At 42.0% G+C, this 22,472-nt stretch overlaps 6 protein-coding genes across 6 annotated transcripts; all 6 read left to right on the top strand.

The window, feature by feature from the left end:
* Positions 1-546: 546 nt before the first annotated feature.
* N7500_008728 (uncharacterized protein) lies at positions 547-2,151 on the top strand (the record flags this gene model as incomplete). Its single annotated transcript, XM_056679872.1, has 7 exons — positions 547-598; positions 652-773; positions 846-979; positions 1,041-1,168; positions 1,218-1,875; positions 1,930-2,016; positions 2,076-2,151. 7 exons carry the CDS (start codon positions 547-549, stop codon positions 2,149-2,151), a joined length of 1,257 nt encoding a protein of 418 aa, XP_056530244.1.
* Positions 2,152-3,213: 1,062 nt separating this feature from the next.
* N7500_008727 (alpha/beta fold hydrolase) lies at positions 3,214-4,167 on the top strand (the record flags this gene model as incomplete). Its single annotated transcript, XM_056679871.1, has 1 exon — positions 3,214-4,167. The coding sequence occupies one exon, from the start codon at positions 3,214-3,216 to the stop codon at positions 4,165-4,167; it is 954 nt and encodes a 317-aa protein (XP_056530243.1).
* A 1,988-nt stretch (positions 4,168-6,155) lies between these two features.
* Positions 6,156-6,638, top strand: N7500_008726 (uncharacterized protein; the record flags this gene model as incomplete). The annotated part of the gene is made up of 1 exon (XM_056679870.1): positions 6,156-6,638. The coding sequence occupies one exon, from the start codon at positions 6,156-6,158 to the stop codon at positions 6,636-6,638; it is 483 nt and encodes a 160-aa protein (XP_056530242.1).
* A 1,133-nt stretch (positions 6,639-7,771) lies between these two features.
* N7500_008725 (uncharacterized protein) lies at positions 7,772-9,230 on the top strand (the record flags this gene model as incomplete). The annotated part of the gene is made up of 3 exons (XM_056679869.1): positions 7,772-7,951; positions 8,005-8,329; positions 8,386-9,230. 3 exons carry the CDS (start codon positions 7,772-7,774, stop codon positions 9,228-9,230), a joined length of 1,350 nt encoding a protein of 449 aa, XP_056530241.1.
* Positions 9,231-11,436: 2,206 nt separating this feature from the next.
* On the top strand, positions 11,437-12,273 carry N7500_008724 (uncharacterized protein; the record flags this gene model as incomplete). Its single annotated transcript, XM_056679868.1, has 1 exon — positions 11,437-12,273. The coding sequence occupies one exon, from the start codon at positions 11,437-11,439 to the stop codon at positions 12,271-12,273; it is 837 nt and encodes a 278-aa protein (XP_056530240.1).
* A 7,788-nt stretch (positions 12,274-20,061) lies between these two features.
* Positions 20,062-22,472, top strand: N7500_008723 (uncharacterized protein; the record flags this gene model as incomplete). Its single annotated transcript, XM_056679867.1, has 2 exons — positions 20,062-20,599; positions 22,312-22,472. The coding sequence occupies 2 exons, from the start codon at positions 20,062-20,064 to the stop codon at positions 22,470-22,472; spliced, it is 699 nt and encodes a 232-aa protein (XP_056530239.1).

The raw sequence follows: 22,472 nt of genomic DNA, 5'->3' as shown, positions 1-22,472 counted from the left end.
TATTCACTTATTAATGATCTCCCAATTGTCGCTCCCGGGAGATGTGTTATCTACCCCATGCCAAAAATGCGGACAACAGAAATATGCACGTGAAGTCCTCCGCCCCGCCAGTTGTTGCGCATATGAACCAGATGCGTATATATTGTCAATACGGGGAACTGGGGAACTAAAAATTATAAATCCAGACTTCCATCGATTTTGGTTCACCTCGTTTCTGAGATAGATTATTGAGCTCAGTCCTTGTCACTCCGAGTTTAGCTTGGTGTCATTGTGAGGGCGCCATAATTTTCACTTTTTCGTTTATTACCTACAACTACAACATAGCGAAGAAAAGGCCGATATCGCAGGCAGGTTGATAACATTAATGGTCGCTGATGTAGCATTCAGATTCTAACAGAGTACTTAGCACATTTCTAATATTGCGACATGATGGCGTTTTGTAATAGCGTGCTACCAGACGTATGTTGTATCACTCCAAGCCATTCCCCCGCAGATATAAGATCTGACAGTAATCCTGTTTTTCATCACTCGCCGTCAGAAAAAAAAATGGGTAGCATAGCAGCAAATCCTTTCCAAGATGTCCCAGCTGGACGAACAGGTAAATGATACAACTGACACATTTACGAAACCAAATTAACAAAACATGTTTAGAGGGTCTTGAAGCTCTTATTACGCAGTTTCTAGCGGATACCGATCCCAACAGAACCGATCTTCTAGTGGGTGTCTATAAAACAGAGGAAGGGAAGGCATACGTGTTACCAAGTGTGAAAGAGGTACATATAAAGTTCCAAATTTTACTATTTAATACCGCCGGTGCATCACTAACTCATTGATATTCACGTTAGGCAAAGCAAAGAATATTCAACGATCCTGATTGGCATCATGAGTATCGCCCTTCCTCTATAGGTTTGCAGTCTTACAGGGACTTGAGTGCCAAGTTGCTTTTTGGGCCAGATCATCGGCTGTTACGGGAAAAAAGGTAGAGAGAAAATACTTTCATTTTACTTCCGATATTTGTCTGGAGCTGACTTGGTTCTTAGAATTGTGTCAACTCAGACACTCGGCGCATGTGGGGGATGTCACGCTGGTGCGGTCTTGTTGAGAAATCATTATGGGCCGTGGAAGGAGAACGGAAACCCCGAGATTTTCCTCCCAAGCGAGACCTGGTGTAAGTGGTTGTTTCATCACACGTGAGAAAAATTCTGATTTGGTGGCAGTGAATCATCCCTTTTTATTCGAGTCCGCGGGAATTAAGCCCAGCTTTCTGCCTTACTTTAGCAGTAAGACAAACGCATTCGATTTTGTGAAGTTTTCAGAGGCCATCAAATCGTTACCAGCTCAATCTGTCATCCTTCTTCAGTCTGGAGCCCAGAACCCCACTGGATGTGATCCGTCACCCGAGCAGTGGCAAGAGCTAGCTACGATCTTTTCCCAGCGCGGTCATTTGGCATTCTTCGATGCTGCGTATCCAGGCTTTGCCTCAGGGGACATTGACACGGACCTTGCAAGTGTTCGGTTGTTTGCCGAACGAGAAATCCCGCTTGTTTTTGTGTCAACATACGGAAAATCCTTTGGGCTTTACAGCGAACGCGTTGGGATTCTCTCAATTCTCGCTCCAAGCGAGGAAATCGGACAGAGAATAGAACGGCATATGAAATTACTCGCACGAGCAGAGTCCGGCGCGCCGCCCGATTTTGGGTCCAGGATTGTTGAAACAGTTCTGTCTGATGATGCCTTGAAGCACCAATGGCGGCAGGAAGTGCGTCATATGGCGGACCAACTCAAGTCTCGTCGAATTGCGCTCAGGGAAGCTTTAGAGAAATTGGAAACACCAGGTGACTGGCGGCATATCACTGATCAGAACGGAATGTTTTCGTAAGTATCAGCAAGATCGGACTCAAGAAGACACATTATACTGATCTTATTTAGATATGTTGGACTGTCTGTGGAACAAGTCACTCTGCTCCGAGAAAAACACCATGTCTATCTTCAGGACTCCGGGAGAATATCTATTGCGTATGTTTCATGAGAATATCTCGAAAAAGAAAATCAGCTGACATATCCTTTTCCTTTAGTGGGCTGAACAAATTCAATATCGACTATACTGCTCGCAGTATCAGCGCCGTTGTAAAAGCCACAACATCCGAATAAGCTTGGAGGGCTGTCTCATCGATTGAACAATAAATATAGAGAAACCTGATTTATTGGTGTCGCTTTTATTCCTCGGTTATATTGTCAGAGTCCTAGGCACTTCAATGTCTGATTCTAGTTTCTCGTCGCCACGGTTTACACATGGAGGATGCATCATGCACATTATAGTTCGTTGAATAAGGAATCACTATTATTCTTTCCAAGAGCGTGGGCTTCGAATCATGACCTAGTCAAAGGATTCATTCCCCCAAGTTACAGTTTCCCATAATTAAGTCTAGTAATCAGAGAAAGGTTGTTGAGATAAACCTGTGTCCATGACTTCCGTGTCCGTCGTAGATAGTTTCAGAGACTTGCATTCGCAGCTGCAACAGACCAATCGTGCTTTTTTTCTCAATTCCTACAAGTACGAACTTTTTTGAACTCGGGCTACAGTTATACCTTGTGCAGCAGTATTCTTTTTGTCTCCGCCAGAAATGAAGAGGACTCCGCTATTGCTCCATTTTTCGGTTTAATACATGCCATTTCGTAACGTGTATTGTTATCTCTTTGTAAATAGTACAAATACTTGCCCCATTAGGCATAGGCAATACAATTTGTATGAAAATATTTCCCTAACTCCCATCTTCTCCCCAAAACATACAACTGCAACCTACAAAACTAAATAACAATAAATACCCACCCTCACTACTGTAATAACGAGTCAGAATCAGAGGATATTTACAACTCAATTGTTCATTGGACACGTCATATTGGAATAAGTCGCTTTGCTCCGCAACGAGTATGTGAGAGCCCAAGGCCACCGAGATCCCTCGTATTCATTGATTATATTCAACTTTGAGGTGGTGATCTATTATTAATTCATTATTAATCTCCAAGGTTCATGGATTATTAACTTACCCTGTCGTATTAATAATTTAGTCTACTTTTATACTCGTGACACAGAGCTCCGCTGGCCTGCGCTCCCGAGTCACTCCAAAGTTGAAGTTCTACCAGTACACTATCACTTGACCGCTCTTTTCTACCACGGCTTAGATTTAGCCACAGTACAAATAAAAGAATACGATGGCCGACATTGACTGGGAACGGGGCGAGTCGTCAAGCGTGGTCCCTCTGCCAACCGGACAACGGCTCTTCGCATCCGTCTACGGGCCAGATCGTGTGCCCGGAACTCCGATCGTGATCTTTATCCCAGGGGTGGCCTGCAGCATCACTGAGTGGGTTGTTGTCCGTCGCCTGCTCCAGCCGACCGTTCGTACTCTCCTATACGAGCGATCGGGAATAGGTGCATCGGATGAATCGCCCACTCCTCCCACAGCATCTAACATCGCCCTCGAGCTAGATACTCTGCTCAAAACACTGGGAATTGCTCCACCCTACGTGATTTTATGCCACTCATACGGCGGGATTATCTCCCGGGATTTCATCGATCTGCACCAAGGGGAGGATCGTGTTGAGGACGTGGCCGGGGTGGTCTTCGTGGACGCTAACCAAGAAAAGAGCACCATACTCTGGCCTGACGCCAACCTCGATGCAATCCAAAAAGGAATCGACTGGTTTACTGTAATAGGGCTCTCTAAGGCTCGGGTTCTAACGGATGCCGAATGGCAAGCGGTTCTGGACGAGCGAGAGAGCGAGAAACACCAAGCTACTGGCAAAAGGGAAATGGAGCATTACGTTAATAGCGTTGCGGAGCTGGGCCTGAAACACCAGCTCAACCGAGATCCCCCATTGTTGAATAGTTGTCCAATAAGTGTTTTGAAAGGACACCCGGAGATGGATCTACGCAAATCCTTCGAGGCTGGCGTCTCGATTGGGAATGGGACTCCTGAGCAGAGGCGCCAATTTTCTGAGAAACTTGTTGTGTACCCTGCCATCCATGATAAGTTGCAGCGAGAGATACTTTCGCTGTCAAAAAGCCACCGGTTTGTGGACGTTGAGGGGCACGGTCACTTCATCCATATCAGCGCACCGGAGGCTGTTGTGGCAGAAGTCAACTGGGTGTTGCGGAGCATTTGAAAAGATTTCCTGTGATTAAGTACCTTTTGAAATTGACTTCCTGACGAGTAGTGATACACGATACTTATACTTTACTGTCAATTGGAGTCAGCACTGATTGCGGTTCTTTGATCGCTTCTTCATAAAGTGGGTGTCACTTCAATATCCCGCGCCCGGATAAGTACCCAATAGCACTACGTTTATCTTCTAGTGACTAGCCACTATCCCTGTTAGATGGCAAAGTGAGTCATTTAAAGGATCTAAATAGTTGAAAATAAGGCGTAGATTGGTAGTCTTGGGTAGCTTCAATCGTCTCATGGTATAGCATGATCAAATACCCCCCCTATCATAATTCTTCTTCAAAGGAAAAGTAGTACGAGCTCTCAACTAGTCAAGCTTTTTATAAATGACATATTATGCACATTACGGAGTATATGGGATATATTTAAAGGAATCGGCTTATATCTGTGTCTGACCCGATGCTGACGCAGTTTTCAAGAAATATGCTCGCTTTGGAGTTAATAAAAGAGACAGATCCAAAGCAAATTGTTTTCAGAAGCATTCAATTTACATGAGAATGATTCAATTCGTTGCTATGAGCCTGTCTGGGCAGATACCCACGCTGTGTGTTTGTTTCTTTGCTATTGACCTTTTTCATTCTATAGAGCAATAGACATCAATGTGTCACAGACTTGAAGAAGAGTACGCTGATTGTATTTTCTTGAGGCCACTAGCCCTGGTATCTTGTCTGTCAATTTAGCATTTACAGATGTATCACGGTAGATGTTGCAAGTAACACGTAACGTCCCGATGTGACAATATCGAACTGATAGCCTAAGTGAAAAATACAAAAATCACCCACAGGCTGGCTGGCACGGGTCAACATGAGATGTATAAAAGGAACTCAAGTCAAGGATTTGCGATCATAGATTCATTGCAGATTCCACACTCTAAGTCAAATCACTTTGGAAAACATCTAGTAACATGATTTTCACACACGCTATCCTCAATCTTCTGTCTATCAGTGCTATATCTGTCGCAGCCCTTCCTCAGACAGAGCCTGGCAATACTCAAGGTTTGCATTCTTCTCACAATAGAAACAGGAGAATGAAAGAATTCTGACAGGACCCATATTAGGTCTTCGAGCATGTCGAAGCGCCTTTGAGGCCGCTCTATCACCAGAATTGTCGATTGAGGAATATCCCATTCCCGATGTTCAGGTTGGACAAAATGCAGATAAATCTGATGGAAGAGTCGGAATCAACAGAGTATATCAAGGCGTAATCTCGCCCCTTCTTCGTAATCCATCCTAAGACGGATAAAAACAATGAAGCGCTAATCATAAACAGTATTGTTCGGCGGGTACTACCCAACGATGCAATTTCTGCGCCAACGGAAACCTTTACTGGAGAACATGTGCGAACAACCACCGAGTAAGTTCATTGTTCTAATGGTTGGGATATGCCTTAACAAATACATTATAGTGCACTCGGACTGGGCATTGGTGTAGCTGGTCTGATGCTAGTGGTGTTGCCGTTTGTAGCTAGGTCTGACCTTATGTGCTGCTCTGTTTGACCACGGAGGAAGTTGAATTCTGTTCGGCATTGTATAACGTGTTTCAAACCTGAGCTCCACCCAAGACGGAACCATTTGGGGGAAGTAACTTTGAAAAATGAGTTTCGTATATTGTGACAACCTTGGAAACAACAGAGTGTATTTTATTGATAGCGACGCTGAATACAGAGAGAATACAATGTTCCATGAGATGGGGATATTCACAAGGAAGAAAGAGAGACGCCAAAGTACATTCCGACCTACAGGGGACGGCGTACACCAAAGTCAATAGTTGTGGGGCCGCAAACCTTAAATGAGCACATGCTGACCCGCGTCCCGAGTCCCACCTTGTGTAACAAGGGTCCAGGGGGTTGTTGTCGCCAGGGCTGGATCAAGGCATTGAAAAACACACATCTCCCGGCGTGGTTTCATTCTCTTTGATCTAATCTCCTAGCATGGCAGACGAACAACCTCCATCCGTTCCGTCCCGCGAGGGACTGTGGATACTTGATGATACTGGAAAAAATCTCAAATTTCTGTCCGAAGAAGAGCTCGACCAGAATGCTACCGAAACCACTGATAACATGATACCCGGAGAGCCACCCGCAGAGGTCATCACCAAATACAATTCCACCCTGACTTCCCCTCAGAAGAAGATGCGAGATGAGCTCCGCGACTTGGGCTGGAAGGATGCTGCCATTCAAAACCTATTCACTATCCTTGAAGATACACAGCGGTACAACTGCGCAAAGCTACGCCAGAAGGGATACACCGAAGCTGAAATCCAAAGGCTCGATGCGCTCGGCAACCAAAATATCTTGGACTTCTCGCATCTCAAACGTGGACTTTCCAGCACAGCCGATGAAGATTATCAACTGCAGCTGTACTTGCTGGATGAGGTCAAGCGAAGACGTTTGGTTATGCTTGGGGAAGAATAGGGATATCGGGAGGAGCATGTGGTCAACGTTGAGAAGGATGACAAGCATGAATATGGGGGTTGTAATGGACGTCTGTTCCTGGTGCAATTTCCAGTGTCAGACTTGATGAGCAACTTGAATACTGTGTTTGTCCCATGATCAATTACCATCGAGGCCAGCCACATCGTGATCTTGATCCAACATCAGGGGTAGGTTTTGAATTGATGTTAGCTATAGAACATCCCAAAAGCATAGCCCTGAAGACATAGCAGTCCCTATCTGCTGGTTATTAAGTGTAGCCTGATAAATCTATTTGGACAACTTATAGAATCTTTGGCCCGAATCAACGTTCTGATCAGGTTCTTATCACCCTAGCTCTCACCTCGATCTCTAGAATTGTAGCCATGTTATCTAAACTCACCCGATGAGAACTCTTCTCTCCAGTTCTATTGCCGAATGAGTTTCAAGTACTAGTCGCTCAGAGGGCACACGCGAGTAGATCTAGTAGTTGAGTGGGTCACCACCAGCGAGTCCTCGCCGTTGTATTTTTCACCGAAGCTTTCCTTGCCGTCCTATCCGGAAAATTGCAGTTCTCCGTTTGAGATGTTGATTAAAATTAGTCCCAGCATGCCGTACGAAAAAAAAAAACCCCCCAAAAACCAAAAAAAGATACAATCTGGAGTTGGATAACAACAGCCGTTCTTATGTTTGCATTGTTTGCATGTAAATTGATGAGGCAATTACCCATTTGGGGTGGTGATCAGGTGCCCACTTATTTCCCAGATGCCAAGACCATCTAAACGGCCCTCTGTGACCCTCAACAAAACAAAGTTTCTTTTCTCCGGAGTTCGACTCTGTTGTAACTTCTTCACTTTCTGATCACTTCCTACGGCTACATTTCTAGGGTCAAATGCCTGTCCTCTGCTTGAAAACATGAACGGGGGACCCTGAATGGGCACAGGGCCCCTCTTTTAGCCTCAACATTTTTTTCGCCGCTAAAATCTTGCTAGGCCATTCTAGGACCCCTATAGTCCGACGGCGCCGATGTCAAACCCTGGGTTTGTCACGGTCAATGCTTTTCCCTTTTCTTTCTTCCTCGGCCCAGCTCTACGTTTTTTTTTTTTTGATCTTCATTCATCTAACATTCTATCACCATGCACAGTGGGTTGGCCTGCCTACTCGGCTTGACCAGCTTAGCCTTAACAAATGCGTTGAGTCTGGAGAAGAGAGACAGCCCTGCGGTTCTCACGGTCCCACTGGTACGCGACACGTCGCGTCAGCTTTCCAAGCGATCGAAAACCGTCAATGTCGGTCTTGACAATGAGGATGTATCTGTAGGTTCAACGCTCAGAAATCAAATGGCTGGCAGACTAACCTCGCTTTCCAGTACATATCCTATGTCGCAAATATGACTTTCGGCACCCCACCTCAGCATTTTTTAACCTACCTTAACACCTGGGGTAACGGCTGTTGGCTTGAGAGTGTGGATAACTCTGATTGCTACCTGTACCTGAACAGGTCTTCTTGTGGTGGATATGGAGGTTACAACTTGAGTGCCTCAACCACTGCCAAGAAGCTCGACGAGCGATTTGCATATGATGATTCCGGTTCAATGATTGGTGGGGATATGGTGACTGATGTTCTGGAAATTGCTGGTGTCAAAGTGGACACTATGAAGATGGGGATTGCTATGGATTCTGCAATCACTTCCAGTACGTCCGGGCTACCTGAACCTGCCTTGTATGATCACTGACATAGACTTATTCAGACCACTTGGGTCTTGGATACGGAAATGCATCTTCCACTTCCCTGACTCAGGCACTAGCCGACGCCGGTGTCATAAGCTCTCCGGCTTTCAGTCTTTGGGGTCAGACCGCTCTGTTTGGCGGCGTTAACAGGGCCAAGTACAATGGCTCTCTTCATACCTTCCCCATCGTCAACGGATCAAATCTTACGAAAGCTCTTCGTATTAACATGGATGGCATCTCAATCAACGAAACATCCGCAGCCTCGAAAGAGTTTCCGCTAGATGCAGTCTTCGACACTGCGCTTGCCATGACCTACGTGCCCAAGTCTGTCGCTCAGGCCCTGAATGCCCAAATTGGCAACACGTCTGTTCCGGATGAGTGGGGACAAGTCAACTTTTCTTGCAAGGCAGTGAACCTCGAATCAATAGTCGAGTTCAAATTTGGAGATTTGGAATTCAAATTCTTCCTCGGACAATTCGTTGACCAAGCACCTCACGCCGTGACATCTTACGGGTGGTATCCTGATAGGGAGACGTGCTATTTTACCATCCTCGAGAATGTCCATTACCGTTCTGAGGGAAGCATCGTTCTGGGTTCCACCTTCATGAGCAATGCCTATACAGTCTTTGATCTTGAGAACGACGAGATATCACTGGCAAGACTTAACTACGGGTCTCCCACTCCGGACGATATTGTGGAGATCAAATCGGGCAAGAATTCTGTGCCTGACGCGAAGGATTCTGTGCCTGACGCGAAGGATTCTGTGCCTGAGGCAAAGAAAGACTCGGCTGGTTCGCACATCGGAGTAGCCCCGGGGATGAGCGCTTTGATGGTCGGCGCTGCTGTGCTGAGCCTGATATCTTAAATTCAACTTTAATAATTGTATGTAGTTACTACCTTCATGTACTTTTCACGATGAATACATCAGTCATATGACCCGAATCAACTATATCACAGGTTATCTGCATCAAAGATAGTGAACATGTAAACATCGGAGACTGCTAGAGTGACTCCCCCGCCAGATCCAGTGACATTCTGGGTCTTCCTTTTCTAAAGATGTTTCGCCCACATGGTCTGTATACTGAATCGCCTTACATCAATGAACACTCATTCTTCAGATGCTGCATACCACAACAGAGATTGGATGTAATGAAGAGGAGATACCACAACGTAGAAGATAGGAGAAACGGACCGCAAGAAAGAGAAAGATCAACAACCGTAAATGTTCATGATAGCTCTGAATGAGGGCTCCCGCAGAAGCTGTGTTGCTGTCAGGCGTTTCTCTGGACAATAAATGAATACTTTAGACATCAAAGACCTCACATATTGGAGCTCAATCGGGTCAACCCCAGTATCGGGACGGTAGTATGTAATCATTGAATCAATCTTTGTGAATAGAACCACCAAGTGAACTCTTCTTCTTTGGTAGTCGCATACTCCAAATGACCAACATTGTTCCGCACCCAATGATTGCGTACCTCGGACAATATAACCCCATGATCCTGACAAATGTCATCCCAAGTCAATTACGACATAGATACTGTCAATTTAAAGCCTTTTCAACTCTGTCCATTTAGCTCGATTTTCCTTTATTCTTTATTATCTCTGTTTTATGAACCTGAAGTATCGTGATTCACTCATCAAGTACGACTATATCGCTTAATAATTATTACAATGCCGGTTTGTAAAAACGGTGAAATCGAAGTCAAATAGCGCAATAAACGATCTACTCGGTGAGGGTGCAAGAGATCCGGCCGCGATGAAAGGCGCAAATAAACACCTAGTTCATGCCAATGTTTAGGGACCTGAAAAATTAGAGTTCGCATCATGCATATCAATCTCATACCATACCATGTTGGTGGAGTAATTCAACCATCCTCTAGCGGTTCATTTCATTCAACCCGTACCGTTCCCAGAAGAAAGCACCAGATTCCATTCTCCGATTGGGTTGGAACCACTTCGCTATAAATTCAATATCTATTTTGCCCTCTCCAATGACGTATCGCTTGATTATATGAGAGGTTTCGGAAAGGATGAGGTCTCTGGGCACTACAAGAATAGCTGTGGAAACCAGCATCATCTTTTGGAATCTACACGAAAAGGCAGTTGGAGTATATTTCTGCTTGGTGTAGGATACGGCCATCAAATCTTTTTGGCTATTGACATATGTAGATGTGAATAAGCCTCAGAAACGTTGCATAGTTTTGGCCCAGCGTACGGGGACTGAATATCATCAAACTGAGGTAAATTATCATTTGTGCTAATGTTCATTCCTGAGAGATGATTCGAACTGAGCTTTGCGGGCCCAATGAATAGGGAAGACAGGTGATTTGATAGGGAGAGACTGAAAAACCACACTAGGAATTGTATATGGGCACTGGTCATTCAATTCAACTGGTGATCGAGCTCGGAAAGAAATGTGGAATGCATTAATACCTACGTAGTGTCGGGTTTTACAATTCCAGCTTTGTATACACCAAGCAGATCAAAATCATTGATAGCAGCCTCGAATTTGATGCGGTACTCTATCATCTACAGATTTATAGAGAGCTATTCTTTCATTTAGAAGCAGACCGTCTGCTGCCTATACAGCTTCTATATATAACGGTATAGAACTTTTTATAATTTGGATACTGACCTATAATCACGGTGCCACTACGAAATATTGTCACTTTTCTTATCATTATTCTCTGAAATATGGTCTAAGACAGATTTTGGGTCTTTCTTTCTCGGGTATCTTCTGAGATGTCTTCTGAACAAGTAATAGAAGGTTAGGATTAGTGCACGAGTAGATAGCTTCAGCAACAAAGAAGTCACCATGCACTTTCGCATTTTCTGTTCTTGTCAACTTATAGATTGGCAGGTGGGTAGATCTTTGCTCCTTCTTCATCATCCTTGTTTCCCCAGGTTACCTTCATCAGCCAGCTGTCGCACACACAATTTCCACCACTCTCAATCTTGATCCCATTCAGGTGGTTCCATCACACAGGTCTTCATCCTTCTTTTTTTTATCAATATTCCACCGTCATTCATCTAGTCTCATCTCTCCCTTTGCCGATCTCATCGCTAAGATGACTTCCATTGGCTTTGCCGAGCCCACCCTTCTCGAACTTGTTCCAACTCTCGTCGGCGAGTCCAACTTTTCTACGTGGACGACTTCATTGAAGTGGACCCTTGACTCACGCGACCTTCGATATTACGAACTTCTCACGGGTGTATGGAGCGAACCCAGTCCAGCCGACCCCACACAGCCTACTCCCAGCGAAGTCGAGGCTCGTACCCAGTGGGATACCGCCAGTCGCTACCTTCTTCCGCTGCTGAACGCGACGGTCCACCACACGGTCAAGTACTACATTCTCGACGCCAATAATGCACGTAATGCATACGCCAATCTCCACCGCGCCTTTGCAGCCCGGTCATACGAAGCTGGCTTCACGAATTTCCTCAAGTTTATCAACACCACATACACTTCAAACAAGCCTCAGGCTTTTGTTAACGAGTGGCGCATTGCCCTTGGCGAGCTCCAAGAGTGTAACTCGACCAAACTGACACCTCTTCTCATCTTTTACCATTTCCTGAATGCCGTCAGCGCCAATCCGGCCGCACACTCGTGGCTCGACGGCTTTCTCCATTCAAAGGTCTCCACCGATACGACCATCGAATCAACCTTCTCGGACTTTGTCGTTTCCGAGGATCGTCGCCTCAACGCTCTCAATCAAGCTCACTCCTTTAGCCTGACTAAACTTCCAAATCATCTGCCTTTCTTTTGTCATTTCCACAATCGTCAAGCCGGTCATTCTTCTGAGAACTGCTTCCGGAACCCGGCTAACCAAGCCCAAAACCCCTTCGATAAACCGGCTGCGGCTCCCGCTCAGCGTACAGTCACTGAGGAGTCCCCTCCTGCATAGAACATTTCCACCGACTAGAGATTCATTTGTTTGGTGTTTCACGCAATTATTTCTCGTGGGGAGGTTTTAAAATTGGATAGTCTGTTCAGAAGTTAGTTTTACCGAGAATCAACTTCTATCGCATGTTGCTATGCATTCTGATTTCTCCCTTCTCGTGGGTGCCTTTATGGTATGAAAACACGATCCTGGAAATTTCCTTACTCAAACAAGGCATGGATATTACGACCGTACATTGATAGCACGCCATTTTATTTGGCCCTTTATGGATATTGACCGTCTAACCCACTGACTACCTCAGTCTTCAACTGCCGGTGCATACCGCGGAATGATCTTCATTGCTACAGAATACCTTATCGTAGCCTATCTTAGCCTCGAATTTCTATGCTTCTCAGCTCACTAAAACACAACTCTTTTCGCCCAGATTTAATTTTTGTTCTATCTCGCCAACCAAGGGCCCTACGGCTCTCAAAATTAGTTTATATTCTTTCTAACCTCCGGCTCTATCTTTTGATCCTATTTTTGTAGGTATTGAAGGATGGCGGTCGTCGGTGGTGGAAGAAAACCGGATTCACCCCCTAAAACTAAGTTTTTAAATGCCCCTAAAAAGCCATATAACCATTTTAGCACTATAGATAAGCTCGCCTAGGGTGCTAGAAAGGTGCTTAATACCATAGAAAATAACAGAATAGGTAAGAGATATATTATTAACTTTATTAAATCTATAGAATAGTACGCACTAAACCCCCCGAAGGGGGATAAACTATAGGTTATAGAAAAGGTGTAATAGGCACTCAACTAACTTGACTAGTGTATAGAAATCATCGAAAAGGCTATAGCGCTATTAACCTAAACTAGTAATTCGAACGATTCGGCGGCCTTCTAGGCGTAGCTCTAGAAATAGGGCTAGGGGACTAGATCCGGCCCTCCTCTATCTCTCCCAAGGACTAGTAGTAATAGGTTATCCTTAGTTAGGGTTTCGCTAGCTAAGCTCTGTGAAGACTAAGAGATTATTGTTAAAATCTAAGATAGTGATACCTATAAGACCCTCTATCGGTGAATACTAAGGGAAATTATTAAGTAGGCCGAAAGGATATATAAGTAGGTAGTATAGAAGAAGGCTAGTGCTCCCCTTAGTGGTAGCTACTACTTTATAGTAGCGAAGGTCCTACCTTCTAGTGATATAAAGATAATAGTAGATAGCGCTTTAGGTATAGAGCTACTATAGAAATATATAGATAGCTAGCTAAAATTATTTAGCCTAGTGGCTTATATTTAGAAGCTAATATAGGGGGTTATTATATAGGGTATTAATATAAAGATAATACTACTAATACTAGAGTTAATAGGGAGTATAGTAAAGGAGCTTATCTAATAGAATAGCTATTCCTAGGGTAGTTCCTAGGAGGTAGAGATTAAGATTCTCTATCTTAGCTAGCTAATTAAACTAGGTAAGCGCTAGGAGGGTTTAATTATTATTAAATTCACTAGCCTAGTAGTTACTAACTAAGTAATTATATAGGGGACACTCTAGTAGCACTAGGTATACTAGACTACCTATTTCTACTAAGAAGGCTATTTAGAGTTGTACCTTAAGTATTAAAAACTAGGATATATATACTTATAATATTTAAATAAGTATTAGTGTAGCTACTATATAAAGTAGTACCTAACCTAGGAGTGCCCTTCTAGATATAGTGACACTACTAAGATTAAATACGCTAACTATAGTAGGGCCTATAGGCTAATAAGTGATATCTATAAGGTAAGAGTGGTGGTAAAGGAGGAGATAAGACTAGTATTAGCTAATAGCCCTCTATACCACTAGGTACCACTCTACTTCTAGTAGAGGGAGGCTATAAAGGGTAGTACCACTACCTCCTAGTCCTAGGGTAAATAGGGACTTAATACCTTAATTTATATACTATAAAATACAATATAATAAGCGATAATAGTGTTATAACTAAAGATAATTATTAAACTAAGCTCTAAGTAAATCCTAATCCTAGCGTTAAGTGAGATTAGGAGACTCTATATAAGTGTTAGTATAGAGAAACTAGTGAAATAAACCTAGTAAAAGGGACTAGTAGCTAGCCTAGCTATATAAACTAGGTCGAGAATGTTAGAGGATAATAACCTACTAGCTATACTAGAGGAATATACTAAATCTACTATCGTAGTAAGCTAATTAGCTCACTTACTCTAGTCCTAAAACTAGGCGCTAGTCAAATTTATAATAGACCTAGAGAAGTAGCTATAGGCTATATATAAGAAAAGGTAGATAATAGAGCCTACTAATATTATAGAGGAAGACTAGGAATAGGAATAGCTAACTAGTGTTATTATAAGGATAGTAAGACACTATTAAAATATATAGCTTAGGATTACTAAGGTTAAGGATAACCTAGAGAAGGAGTTCTATAATACCTTAGAATATAGTGATACTACTAAAGCTAAAACTAATACCTATACTACTACCTTATTATAATAAATCACTTCTAAATAATTTAATATAATATATATAATACCTATCTAGTTATAGCCTTATTCCTAATAGATAGGAATATATAGAAGGTGGATATAATCGCGATTTAGGAGCTATAGATTAACCCTTAATATAGAATAACTTATTACCCTAATAAAGTAACTTACTAGCTAGTCTTTCTAAAGGAGCTAGATAATAAAAGGGCTAGGGTATACTTATTTATCTCGAAAAAGATTGACCTAGGGACCTAGTTATATAGGATAGTATTAAAGGGATACTAGCTCTTAAAAATATAGAGAAGCTAATAATATCTAGAAGGGTAGACTAATCTCTTTATATATAATATATATAATAATAACGATAGCGAGACTATAGAAACACTAGATAAAGAAATCACCTAGAGAATATATATAGAGTATATAGTTATAGGGGATATAAATCTATACTACCTAGCCTAGGGGGTATAAAGGTAGATATAGTAGCTAAGAGATTACTAGATATAGCTAGGAGGTATAGCCTAGATCTAATAATAGAGAAGGGGGTTATAATATAGCGGCGTAATAAATAGGTATCTATAATCGATCTTACTTTTGTTAGTAGTGTACTAATAGAGAGGGTAATTAAATATTAGGTTAGGATAGACTATAGATTGGATCACTACCTAGTAGTGATAATAATCGATATTATAATACCGCTATATAAACCACTAAGGAGAAGAAACTAGAAGGTAATAGATAATAGAAAACTTATAGAGTTTATTACCTAGCACACTAGTACTAGTACTAGCACTAGTACTAACACTAACACTAGATACCTTATAATAGCTAACGAAGTGGAAGCTAAGTGTTAAGTATTTATAGGAATTATCACTAAAGTAGTTAATACCTTAACACTATAGGCGGTCCTATTATAGTAGGCTAACCCCTACTTTATACTAGAGTGTTAAGAAGTAGTGAAGGAAGTATAAAGGCTTCGCTAGAGATATAAAAGAATATATAATCCTTATAATAAGGAACTATATAAAGTAGTAAGGAACCGGAAAATATAACTAATTAAGGCTACTCTCCGCCTTTATCACCGATAGAAGGTATAGGAAGTTATTAAGGAAGGCCTAGTAGGGATATAGAGGATAAGTAAGTAGGTAAGAAATCGGTAGGGGGTATATAATAAAGGGATTATACTATTAATTAAGATTTTAGGCGTAGAAAGTCTAGTAGAGATAGTTAAAGAGAAAGTGGCTACCTTCTAATAGGCCTTCTTTCTAATACCACCGCTAATAGATCTCTTAGATATTAATAATAAGCCGATAATACTAAGTTATATACTAATCTAGTTCCTAGTAATTATATACTAAGAAATTATATAAGTAATTAAATTAGTACTACTAAATAAAGTACTAGGGGAGGATAGCCTATTAAACTCACTATAGTATAAGCTAATCGAGATCCTAGCGGTCCTCGATACTATCTTATAGATATATAATACCTACGTATAGCTTAGAACTAACCCTTTATACTTCTAAAAATCGATTATAGTGGTACTATATAAAGTGGGTAAAAGGGATTACTAACTTATAAAGTCCTACTAGCTAGTTACCCTTCTTAATACACTTAGTAAATTCCTTAAGGTAGTAATTACTTAGAGGATTAGTTATATAGTTAAGACTAAGGGACTACTACTAAATATATACCTTAGTAGGAGGAAGGGTATCTTAGTGGACTATACTATCTAACTAATTATTAGCTAGGTATAAAGAGTATAGGGGAGTAGAGAAGGTAAGGTAGTAAGTATACTAATACTTAATATATTAGGTATATATAATAATATCTCTTATAAAAGATTAATCTATAATCTATATAAGAGAAGGCTAGGAGAGCTAGTACCCTAGGTAAAAGTATTCCTTATAGTATAGAGTACCTATATATAAATACTAGAAGGGATATCGAAGCGAATCCTAACACTAACTAGTATCCTATAGGGGTTATCTCTCTCCCTAATCCTATACCTAATTTATAATATAGATCTAGTGGAAAGATATACTAAAGTAGGGGTAAAATCAAACACTTAGGTAGATAATATAGTATTTATTATTATAGGGAGAGATAAATAAGAGAATATCTCGAAACTATAAGGAGCCTACTAATATATAGATACCTAGGTAGCTAGATATACCTTAGTATTTAACCCTAAGAAATATATACTAATCTACTTTATTAACCTAGTAGAAGGAGGTAGGAAATATATACTATTAGTATTACTAGGTACTATAATATAGGCTACCACTATAGTAGAGCGATACCTTAGGGTCTAGCTAGACCTAGGATTAACTTTCTAATACCACTAGGAGTAGATACTTACTAAAGTAGGGGTTAGCCTATAGGCGCTATAGGGCTTAATAGGCTCTATATAGGGAGTGTCTCTTTTAGCTATATAGGCTATCTACTAAGTAGTGATAATCCTATAAATACTCTTTAGGGTAGTAGTATAGTACTTACTATTAACTACCACCCTAAGGGAGAGAAGCTATATAAAATAATTCGCTAGTATCTAATCGAAAGTGGTATACTTAATAAGTAATACCTTTAAAACTATAGCTAGGGAAGCTCTTAATATAGAACTATATCTATTACTAATATAGTAATAGCTAGACTAGCTAGTCTAGCTAACTACTATCTATATATATATAGGACTAAGATATATAATACTAAAAATAATATAAAAGGAGAGAAATCTAGCCTAATAATAATAGGGGGGATAGACACTAATAGAGGCCTAGTCCTAGAAGAAGGATAGATATCTTACTATACCCTACCTAGGAACTTTAGTGAGTGAATAGGAGAGTAGGAAGGTATATATCTAGGTACTATAGAGTAGACCACTAAAGGTATATATTAAGGAAAGAGACTAAGTAAGGAGTATATATAAGAGAATTATAAAATAATAACTATAGGTACTAGCGTAACTTTATACTAATAGGAGTAGGTATTAAGGCGGTATTAGAGCTATAGTGTACCTAGTATACCTATATAGCTAGAATAAGGCTAGACTATATAATATAGGATCCGACAATAAATCTATAGTATATACTACTAAGCTATATATACTTAAGATAGTATTAGAAGTTATTAAGGAAAGATCTAATAATAAGGATAACTAATAGAAAGATTACCTAGTAGAGAGCGGCGTAGTTATCTTTATAGATAACTAGGTAGCTCTTAAAGCTATCTAAAATCTATAAATACTATCCGGCTAGATATACCTAGAGGGATACCTCTAGTCACTAGAATAGCTTAATAGCTAGGGGGTCTGGGTTAAATTACGCTAGATCCTAGCCTATAAAGGTATTCTAGGTAATAAGATAGCCGATATCTTCGTAAAAATAGTAGCTACTACCTAAGAAATAAACCACTATAATAGGTATATCTAGCTTACCACTATAGTAAGTAAGAGTGTAAAGTAGGAATCGATAATCGTGTGGGAAAAGGTATAGATAAAGGGAGGAAGGACTATATAGAGAACTTAGAGGATAATTGAGGCGCTAAATAAGTTAAATCTAACTTACTAGAAGGGCCTAAGGAAAGCGATAACGTTAGTACTAATCTAGCTCTATATAGGGATCATTAGATTAGCCGAGTACCTATCTAAAATTAAGAGGAAAGACTTACCACGGTACTAATATAACCTAGGAAACCAAAGTGTCTGATATATATTGCTTAAGTGTCCGCTCCTAGAAGAACTCCGGATAGATATAATAGAGGAATTATTTAGGGAAGGGGTATTAATAACGCTAGGAGAATAGGTAATATTAATAGAAGTGAAAGCGGCACCGATTATAGCGAAGTTTATAATCGTATTAGGACTCCTAGGATAGTTTTAGTTAGTGGACTCTATCGCTATAGGTAAGGAGAAGGGGGTAGGGGACAAGGATTATCCTAATCTAAAAATAAAACTAAAATAAGACACTATAAGTACTAGAGAAATAGGACGTATAACCTAGTGGCTAGGCACTAGGTCTACTAAGGTCACCTCATAACAATATATATAGAGAATAACGTTTATTACCGGCGAGGATAAAGAAGTATAGTGTCGCGACCTAAATCTATTTGTGTATGACCTACCGGAGTGATATAGACCTAGCAGTCCTGGTGATATAGGGACTCGGTGACTCAGGGAGCTAGGGGAGATAGAGAAGTAAAGAAGTGAAGAAGTGGAGAAGTGAAGAAGTGAGGGAGCGAAAGGTGTATTGCAAAGAGAAAAGGGGTCTCTCTACGCCCGTGGGGACTACGGGAAACCATCTATATAGGGTGGATAGATTACTTTCTTTACGTTGTATTTCTTATGTTATTTTGTATTTACCGGCCGGTTTATGGCCTTACAATTTAGGTTGCGGGACCTCGAGAGATCGAGTCCTGTATGCAGGGTGGCTGTATACTGGGGATACACCACTATTTGTCGTCGGGAGCAGGCTCTGGGACGCTATCCCCGCATAGCAGCATGTATGTAATTAGCGAGCTACATCGGGTCAATGAATTCATCATCATTATCATCATCATCTTCTCAGCTCACTACCACCTCACCACTCACACTCTAAAAATATTCAAATATCTCCATCGACCTAAAAGCGTAAATTTGCAGTATTCGAAGATCTCCCAGCATTTCCATCAAAAAATGTATGTATAATTTTATCAGCGGGGCCCTTCTTCTGGCCTGTCGTGATTTGCTTTGATCTGCTATCTTCTTGAAATTGCCTTTTCCGAAGAATAGATATATAAAGCAATCGAGAGGTAGATTGTATTTGTCGTGAAATGGGATAATGGCTATAAGCTTGTTCTTAAAAGACGTGTTGAGTCTAGATTTAAGCCGCGGAAATCAACAGAGTTGCAATGAAATATCTTTCATGTCGTTCAAGGAACTGGAGATACTTGCATGGATTGATAGAGCTTGACATCCGCCTCCGGGGACTACTTAGCATTGCTAGGAGATGTTGTAAGCTGAGACTGGAAGATGGGTGCGAGCACAGTGAGATATGAAACGATGAGACGACCGGTTGCTCGCTAGTTGTTTGCGTTTGCATGGCTTTGTCATGATTCTCCAACTATGGGTAGATAATAACATTTCTTTCAAGATCATAGACTATGTCTCCTTTTAAAGAGTTATCTTCTTCTGTGGATCCACAGCTCATGGTCTTCAAACATTTTGCCCCAAACATCGTGTTCCTTTGCCTCTACCCTAGTACTCAACAACATCTACTGATTTCCAGTGTTCTTTTTGCATTAGTACACCTCGTCTTTCTCTGGCTCCTTTTGATGTCGAGGCTTCTTGATAAAGCCATCACGGCTTTTAAGCACCGTCTACCGGTGTTTTATCAACAATGCAGGCCTTTAGTTGATCCTTTGATATCGCTCCTCGTCGAAAGAATATACCTCGACATCGGTAGTGCTGACCTCCCTCGTTGGAGAGATAAAGAAGACGAACAGCAGACAGAACTCCGAAACAAGATTGTTGGGCGTCTGATGGACGAGATGCGGCAGATGCATAACGAGGAAGTCCAGTTTGACGATGATTACGAGAACGATATCTTTACCATTGTTCTGTACTGGTATCTGAAGGACAACTCAGCGAAATTTCTTCGACAAAGAAAGCCGCCGCAAGACAATAAATGGCCCACGGCTCTCTTCTGGGGATTTGAGAGACGCTCTCCCCGGTCAATCCCTCATACCGCCGATCGAGCTTTAGAGTACTGTTCGCCACTTGCCCCTGTTTTTATCAGACGTGAATCACACTTCGCGCCTAATTCATTCTACGGAGAAAGAGATGTGAGTAACGAGTCTTGCCTAAAGGTTAGTGCCTGAATATTCTAACTTGAGTCTTATTCTAGCCTCAGACTGGTCTGTTAAGCCAGCTTGATGACGACTCAGATGAAGGAGATCAGCCCGCTCTTCTTGAAGATCATACCAGTAATCAATATATCACAAAAAGAGGCAAAGGCGAGGTGGAGACGCACTCACAAAAGGAGCTGTCGAAGTTATATCTCCCTTATGTCGAGAAGCCAATGAAGTACGGACAGCTCGGCAACTCCCGGGATGCTGATGCCGCGCCTGCGAGCCCCGACAATGATTCTGGTCATGTCTCTGCCAAGGAAGATAAAGGTGAGACGGAGAGGCCCTCACAAGAGGAGCTGTTGAAAAGATATATCAGTCGTGCTCAAAAACAGATGAAATACGGCAAGCGCGCTAGGCCAGATGTCAACTTGCCAGGTGGATCTATCTTACCAGAAGAGGCTCCCCAACGTCTCTCAAAGATACCGACCAAGGGCGTACTTACCCATATGCTTGAAAAAACAAATGAGGAATTCCATGAACGGTATGGAAATATCCTAAGCCGCATTGGGATTCGTTCGGTGGAGGAAATCCTGCAGGCTGCTTTTACCCCGGAAACAAGGTCCCTCTTCTCGGTCCTCGAGTCAGGCTCCATTGGCCTAGAAGAGTAAGTGGATCACTTTGACATAGTTTTGAACTCGGGCTCAACATCTTTTAGACTGAAAAATCTTGGAGGTCACCCAGAGAAGGATGATTGCCCAGGAGTGTACCTTCATGTCATGTGGACTAGGGAAGGGAAATTCTGGCTCTACATTGGCCAATCGATGAGTATGCGAGCGCGGATTATGAAGCACTGTGATAAAAAGCATCGCGCACGGCATCCGTCTCTACACTACAGTGTTTGGGACTTTGAAGATGTCGTTGGCGATATCTGGGTCACGCTATCCCAGTTCCCCGCCTTTAAACTTACACCCACTGGGGATAGTATATCTCGCCACACACTGCAGGACTGCGCGCTCCTTCTTAACCTTGAGGAAATGTTCATGTCATGCATGCTTCAAACTCTGCGGCATCATCACTTAGAGCGTTACTTGCCCAAGGGGACCTCCATTCCATGGGCAGGCTCACATTTGAACATCGCGCTTCCCCTGTGGCAGGGCTTCTCTATTCAATCAGGAGAGGTAGTTACGCGACAGACATTCATGGATGCTATTCATAGCTCTGACAAGGCAGTTCGCGAATGGGCAGCATCTTGGAGAAACTCCTACAATTCCCTCCGATATTCTTCTGATCCCCTGCTTCGTGGATACTGGGCCCGACAGATGGCAGATATGAGAAACTCGGATATATCACCCGCAATGGAAGGTGTACAGCGGGCAAAAAAGGGAAGATATCATGAATTGCTGAATTGCGGAGGTACTGTTAAAGTTTACCAGGACTCGCGCAGCGATCGTATGTTTTTCAATTGGGGCGATGGGAGATTTATCTTCCCGCTTTTGAAGGATGTCCGGGAAAGTTTTCCCTGCAAGCCCCACGAGAAGTTGTACTTCCTCCCACTCCTATTTCAAATTCCCCAGAAATCCCCTTTCGCACGTGAAGCCCTCGCCACAGATCCCGCTAGTAGGCTGGTAGTTGCAGTGAGACTTGAGAGAGGGGGAAAACAGTACTGGGGCTGGCCATACACCAGAGGAAAAATGGCGGTCTTCAATATGAATCACTTCGTCGATTGCCTTGAAGGATTATCTCTCTCACAATCCCAACAACTGCCACGACGTTCGATGGTGAGATTTCAAGATGGTCGAAAAATCATGGAAATAACTGATCCGGATGCTCTTCCCGAACATGCTGTTTCTGAAACTTACCTTCGAGAGTTTGAACTGGATGATCTTCTTTCTTAG

This window comes from Penicillium coprophilum (assembly GCF_028826855.1).
Source record: "Penicillium coprophilum strain IBT 35676 chromosome Unknown utg000005l_segment0_segment0, whole genome shotgun sequence".
NCBI classification, from domain to species: domain Eukaryota; kingdom Fungi; phylum Ascomycota; class Eurotiomycetes; order Eurotiales; family Aspergillaceae; genus Penicillium; species Penicillium coprophilum.
Note: the sequence above shows the minus strand (reverse complement) of the source record. Positions and strands in the feature narration are given on the sequence as shown.